Source organism: Antrostomus carolinensis, unplaced genomic scaffold, assembly GCF_000700745.2.
Source record: "Antrostomus carolinensis isolate BGI_N321 unplaced genomic scaffold, ASM70074v2 scaffold26990, whole genome shotgun sequence".
Lineage (NCBI taxonomy): Eukaryota > Metazoa > Chordata > Aves > Caprimulgiformes > Caprimulgidae > Antrostomus > Antrostomus carolinensis.
In genome coordinates this window covers 2709-9888 of record NW_010286893.1, presented here as the reverse complement: position 1 = coordinate 9888, position 7180 = coordinate 2709, and the positions used below count along the sequence as shown (strand labels likewise).

Sequence of the window (7180 nt, the reverse complement as noted above, 5' to 3'; positions counted from 1 at the left end):
CCTGACTGGCCACCAACTGGATTTCACTCCATTCACCACAACTCTTTGGGCATGGTGATCCAGCCAGTTTTAGCAGAGAGCAACTGCTGACAGAGGTTGACCTTAAGCCCAAAGCTCACTAGACATCACGTAGAGCTGCCCAAGTCTTTACTGAGCACAGCTTAAGATCTAAGCAGTGTAACTTGGTCTGTGGCAGTCAGTGCTGGTCAGCTGTGAGGGTACAAATGAGCTCACATGCAGTGTGAGTCCTGTCATCTGCACAGCCTCCTCATTCCATATGTGTCCTACATGCCAGAGGTGATCTGCTCTGCTCTAAGCATAGGCTGCAGTGCCATCTGCTCCTCACCACAAGCAGTTACTCCAGCATCTATACAGTTGCAGACAGCCTTTTTTTAAACCTACAATGTGATGGTGGAATAGAAGGACAAAGGACTCTTGGAAAACTTATCTGAACCACTTTCACCTGATATTTAACAACCAAAGACAGCTGGTTGTCCCCAGCTGGTGACACATCCTCTGCAAGGGTTACACTTTCAAAAACTTATACAGTAATGTGGATACCACCAGAGGATAGGAGCACTTTTAAAATCAAGACAGTGGTTTTAAAAGTCTCTCCAAGGCTACAGAGAGACTCCGGTTTCCAGTCACATTTCCATACACTGACTGGAAACGTTTTGATTTTTCTGTGCCATTCCTCTATCCCCTTTCAAGTTGCCCACAGTAGCGCTTCACAAGCCTGGGGAGATGCAGTTAAGTCCTGAAATTGGGTAGGAGTACTACACTGGGAACTTCAAACCTTTCATTGCAAAGGGTGCAAGGTCCCTGCTGCAAGGCTCTCAGGAATTAGTCTTTCTGTTCTCAGAGGGTGACCTGTGCCGTGAAGCTCCTGGATGGCCAAACATTTAAACACTCTCTGAACAGCTGGCAGCTGAGCTATGGTTCAGAAGTTTAGCCCTTCATGCAAACTCTTGTTTTGGATTCTGTCTCCCAGATGACTAAGGGCAAGTAGAAGCCTCTGGAGGAATGTCTGGCTTGCTCCACCTCCAGAAACAGATGCTGTGTCCAGTCATTCAAAAAATTTTGAGCAGATAACATGCTATTCACACAGCAAGGATAGTTTGACGGTACCAAACGAATCGTATCATTTTGCCTGACACCAATGTCGGGGGTAGGACACTCAGATTTGTACTTACTGCATCCACAGTAGCTTTTGCACACTCTTGACTACAGCAGAAAGGGCTGTTGGACACCGTCAGATTTATGCTAGAAGAGAAATGTCGTTTATGAGAATGTGAAAGCCAAGCCTCTCCCCCAAGATTATTAAATAATGAAATATTAAGAATCATTGTTATAGTTGCCAAGTTGAAGGGGAAGGCCTGCAGAGACAGCCAGCAGCTAATGGAAAGCACGGCACCACTCAGGGAAGGAAGTTTCAGAGACATTTGTTTAGGGGAGAGGAACATGCACACTATCACAAGTATTAACCTACCAGTTGATCTCCCCTCCGTCAGTTTTCTTTGCTATTAAAGCTTTCCAGTGTTCATGAGTACATTTGATGACATTCACAGCAAAATCCTAAAGTTGAAGATAAGAACAAACATCAGATTATGCGTAAGCACTAGACCGTCTTCTCCAGACTATCAGTCACATGGAACGAGAGACCAGTATTTCTAGGCTGGTTTTTAGACAGTTTCTGACTCTGAAAGGGGCTCAGAGAAACCTCTTCCCTTACTGTACCTCCCAGGAACAGCAGCAACCTCCCAGCGCACAACTGCTGAAACAACAGGGATTTTACAATACAAATTGTTTTGCTTTCAAGATGGGAGGAGACACCAAGGTCACCAGTGAGCTTGAGGCCAAAAGAAATTGAACGCAGATATTCTAGTCTCGGGCCAGTGCTATATTACAAAAGCACCTCCACACCGCTGCTCCTCCCACTCGGTTTGTGTCCAGCAGCTAGTTTATCCCAATCTATCTGGGAGCCTTCTTCCACTCCAGGCAAATTATTCAACTGCTGTGCAGTTCAACAGGAAGAGACACGCACCTAGTCTAGCTTTGCAACTATTTAAAAACGAATCTGCTTCCAAGCATATCACAGCTTTTTTCCTTAAAATTAGTAGTATCTGCTCAAGCATTATCCCGTCAGCTGGAGAAGGAAGTACACACAATTCTTTGTTAGCATGAACACCAGCAATAAATATCCTGGTTTGATACCACCCAGAGCCAAATAAAACACTGCAGGAACATGTGTGAGGTTCTTTGTCCCTGTTTTCCGCCTTGGCCTTGGTTCTGGTTTCACCCATCCTGAGGGGCAGTGATATGTCCCAGCCCACCCTAGTGCTGTGTTGCAGTCGAAGGGGACGAGTTCACTCCCACGTGATGCCATTTGAGGCCCCCTTACCCTTTCCTTCTCTTCCCTTCCCACACCAGGCTTTGCAGGCCCTCCCCTTCTCTGCACCAACTCCGGAGCTCGGGAGTTGAGTCACCTCACTAACCCACTCAGGGCACACCAGGACTGGCAGGAGGAAGGGCGCAGAAGCAGGATTTCTGCCGTTCAGGAGCAGTAAGTTATCTGATCCAACCCAGAGAAGAGGCAGAGGAATAATGCTGCCAAGGCACAGCCTTACTCAAAGGGTGTGAGGAACACTTTATGCCTGAAGGAAGAAGCATTCTAACTCCCGAGTTAACTTCAACTTGCAACAGGCTGCAATGGAACAAAGCCAGTGAGCAAGGGAGGTGAAGGGTGATGTCAAGCACCCTTTGCTCCAGAGCAGGAACAAATAAACATGGTGTTTTCCATCCTGGTTCTGACACGGAGGCTCCCAGACCTGAAGCGATCCCACATGAATGTCATCTAGAAGAAAAACTGGTAATGTCTAACAGCAGCCAGGTGATAACTCTATGCTTATTCTCCTAGTATTCCTTCAAGCAGCAGGAACAAGCAGAATGGCAGGCTAGAAAAACAGCAGGAAGAATGAAGTCAGCTATCCATACAGCCCTGTAGAAACCCATTCTCTCAATGACTACTCATTTGTGTCCCCATGTACCTTGAGAGCAGGTTTTGGACAGCGTGCCTTTGCATGCTCACAGTAATGAAGCAAGGCGATCCTACCTTGTCTTTAAACTCGCCATTAAAAGCAAACTGGTTTTCTGGCTTTCCATCAGGTACTTTGTATCGTCTGAACCAGTCCACCGTAGCTTCCAAGTACCCAGGTTTCATCCTTCTGACATCATTGATATCTAGCCAGGAAGAAAAGGTTTGTTAGCCACATCTAGTAACAGAAGTTACTTAGCTACTACCTTGCTCTTCTGAGCAGCCCCTCTTTAGCAACATTTCAGACAGGTTACAGGAAAGATACAAAGTGGATAGCTGCAGAGGGAAGTTAATGTTTCTCCTTCACAGTACATCCTCATTGCCCCCAGGAGCATGGACACATTTAAACAGCTTTGATTAGAGACTTACTGGACAACCCCTTTCCTTCCCCTCAGGAGTCAGGCTGTACAGCCACCCTCTTGTTCGAGATGCCAGGCTACGCAGAGGACTGCATTTGGGACCAACAGCAGTAAAATGTTTTGCCATAGGATTGATGATACCCTATTCTGCTGTCCTTCCAGTATTACATCTGATAAATATGATGGCATAGAAGGAGCAAGTCCACATCCCGACTTGAAAGTTTCCTGCAGGCTCTCGATGGAGAAAAGGAAGTACTGAGCCTGCCCCTCCCTCCTGTTACTCACCGTTATAGTTGTCTGCTTCAGGGTCTTCAACGTTGATAGCAATTATCTTCCAGTCTGTCTCTCCCTCATCAATCAGTGCCAGCGTGCCCAGCACCTTCACTTTGATGACTTCTCCTCGAGAGCAGACCTGCAAGGAAAAAGACCTTGTTGTCCGTAGTGATGCCTCCAAGGAATTCACAACAGGAGACTGTGCAAGCTGCAATAGTTCAGCAAGCAGCCGAGTACCAGGAAATTAGCTGTGGCTTATCAGCGGTTCCTGAGCCCTGGCTCACAAGGCTCACACACTGTAAGATCTCATCAACAGTCTCTGGAGGCATCGGAGGGAAACACCACATTCTTCAGGTAGAGGAGACAGGAACTGAATAATGTCTCTGGATAATTGACTTCAAAGACATTAATTACACGTTTCACAAGACAGTTACCCTTTAAAGTGCATTACCTTGCTTCCAATTTCACACACATCAATTGGATCGTTATCTCCACAGCAGCCGGTGTTTTCATCTTTGTGACCTGGGTCTTCCCAAGTCTGCAAAAAACCAAAATAAAACAACCAACCCACACATAAGAACTCTTAGGTTTCAAGAGGAAACAGAAAGCAGGTTTATTTCAGGCATGCAATTGCCTGGAAGATACAGATGATGGCCCACTTCACACTTGCTCTCAGCTCTAGCGGTTGGGCTGCTGTTGCACACATGCCTGCAAAGCCGTTTGAGTCGAGTTAAAAGGTTTTATCTCGCCAAGGGTAAGCTGCTCCCTCCTACTGACAAACCTTTTTTCAACAACTCTCCAGACTTCCTCCTCCGCTCCACAGCTGCATAAAGGTGAAGTTCACATCTATAAAGCACACTCACTGATTTGGCTGCCTGCCTGTTCCTCTCCCTATTCATTTCTTAACAGAAGTTTCCTGAACTCCAGATAGCAGTCCAACAGAGATGGAAGACAGACAGGGTGCATTGTTTCCTTTTAATTAAACAATTAAAGACAGGCTGTTACACTACAGTGGTGATAAGAACACAGAGTCCCGTACCCTATGCTACCCAGTGTCCTAGTGCACGTCACCTGAAGTGGTAAGTTGGAAAACAGGACTCCAGAAGGCATTGGAGCTATGCCTCCAAAAATAACAGCTGCTTTAAACACACACTTCTGATAAAAGGACACTGTGCCCACTTGCATCATATGGAGCATCTACCTCTAAGGTAAAAGGAGGAATGCTTTTCCCAAATCTCTGCATGCCAGGACACGACTGGTATAGTCGAGACCTCGTGATGCATCTGGAGCATTCAGGAAGATGTACTGAAACCTGGGCGGTGCTGAAGGACTCTTCACAATCGCTATCGCACTTCTCTACAAGGAAGCATTAAGTTGGGTCCCTTGCCCTTGATGCATAAACATCTTTGATCCACTAACACATGACTGAGTGAAGGCTTCAAAAGCCGCAATTTTGTACAAAGAAACTGGCTCTGGAATCCATCCGAGTAGAAAACAGTTCAACTTTGAAACACTGTCTTAAGCCGCTTGGGGAAAACACTCGGCACGCGCTGCTAGCAAGACCAGAATTACAAAATTCAGTGTGTTTCCCTGTGAAAATTCCCATCAGTGACAATTTATTTCTCTACAGGAAACGCAAACCTTAGAGAACATCAGAGGCAAACAGTCTTGCTTACAGTTCCTCTTTATCTAGCAGTCACCAGCCAATTAAAAGCTCATGTCAAGGTGTCACCATCTGTTGGTCCCCCCTTGCCAGGTGTTTCAGAGAAAGCATGTCTGTGCAGCTGCAGACATCTGCCTCACACAGTCTCTGGACTTCCGAGTGCCTTTCTTGGATCCAACACTGACAACAGGACATCTACTCCCACCCAACAGGTGGATACATTAGTCTAGCTGTGTGTTTTACACCTGAACAATAAGAGGGGCAGACACAGGAAAGATACAGTCTTCAGATCTATTCAGATTTTCACAGTCCACATCCAAAGTCTAAAACAACCAGGTAATTTGCTGCAAGAAGAATCTTCTGCAAAGATTCAGACTAGGGGCCGCACGTGGAGACCCTATACCATTAGCTGAAAACTTTGTGCTTCACCAGGCAGGAACTGAGGGCATTGCATTGCCAGATGCCCAGTTCCTTGTGTAGTGACAGCTTCCTTCATCCAAAGACAAGGACTTGCCAACTACCATCCAACCAAACTGCCAAGTGGCCAAGGAGAGGAGTGACACAGCAGGTATCTACACCACTAGCAGCAGGTGCTCATCCTCAGATAGCTTGTTTACAGCATTAGCTACAAGCCTATCTCTTGATATTTCTACTTAAAAGTACCCCTGCTTTCTTGACAGGTTCTCTTCATTAGCATGATTACATATGCAGCTGCAAATGCTGTGTTCCAGATGAGACTCTCAGCTGACCTTTTGCTCATTAACACAGCAGTAGTCAGAGACACACACAGGCATCCTCCCTCCTCCCCACCAGAAAGGATGAGGGATGAGCCAGCACGACAATTTACAATACCTGTGGGATAGCACCGTAATTCCAGATATAACCCTTATGGGGAAACACGTTAGCTACGTAGCGCAGCTTTCCTTTCTTCACGTCTTGCTTAATTGGGTTTAAGGGATCCTTTGTTGCAATCTGAAAGAAAAGTTACATAAATCTCTCTACTTTGCTCTCTAAGAAAAACAAGTGTTTTGTTGGGTTGGTTTGGTTGGTTTTTGGTGGTTTTTTTTTTTAAACTAAGCTGGCTGCTAACTGACAAGCCAAGAGACCAGGAGCTGACACTGAGGCCAACTCAATTTCCTGTTGCGTTGCCATCTCGTGGGATATAGTTTTCAGCAGATTTAGAAACGTCAGAACCACGCTGGGCGGACAGCCATAAGATGCTGCTTTCATCAGAAGCCACAGAAGAATACTGAGTTATTCCAGCTTCTGCAAGTCTCAGCCTCCATACCAGACCTTGAGCACTAAGCACGTATTTACACGAGAAGTCAGAAACCACTCTGATTCCAGAGGTGGAATTGAGGAGGAGAGAATCGGCAAAGCCAGAGATTAATAAACCAGTCAGCTCAAGCAGTTAAGCTGGAACTGTCATATAGTTACCTCCATCTTAGCGTTTGTCCATCGAGGTACTTCCACAACCATGTTGAACACATTCTGAAGAAAGGAAATATCAGTAAATGGGAAGGAATCTCAAGACCACACTCTAAACTAGGGAACACACACAAGTAAGCATCAAAGCCAGACAGTGTGAATGGAAACCATAACTTTTTTTTTTTTTCCAGTGCCAGTTTTGACACAGTTGACAGGAGTCCCATAGCCCAGTCAGTCACACGTCATCACTCAAAGCTGAATCCCATGGAAGACAGCAGCAAAAGCCAGATTGAAGTCACCCACACATTCACCAGCTGCCACCTATGAACTTCTCCATCATGTTTCCCAGGTTGCAGAGCAGTA

General features: G+C 46.0%; 1 protein-coding gene across 1 annotated transcript; it reads right to left on the bottom strand.

Moving 5' to 3' along the window:
• Nucleotides 1–1128: 1128 nt before the first annotated feature.
• On the bottom strand, nucleotides 1129–6880 carry PPA1 (inorganic pyrophosphatase 1; the record flags this gene model as incomplete). Its single annotated transcript, XM_010177738.1, has 7 exons — nucleotides 1129–1263; nucleotides 1490–1575; nucleotides 3113–3240; nucleotides 3739–3865; nucleotides 4178–4264; nucleotides 6242–6361; nucleotides 6827–6880. Coding segments are annotated over 7 exons (737 nt in total), but the record flags the coding sequence as incomplete, so codon positions are not given.
• Between the last annotated feature and the right edge of the window lie 300 nt (nucleotides 6881–7180).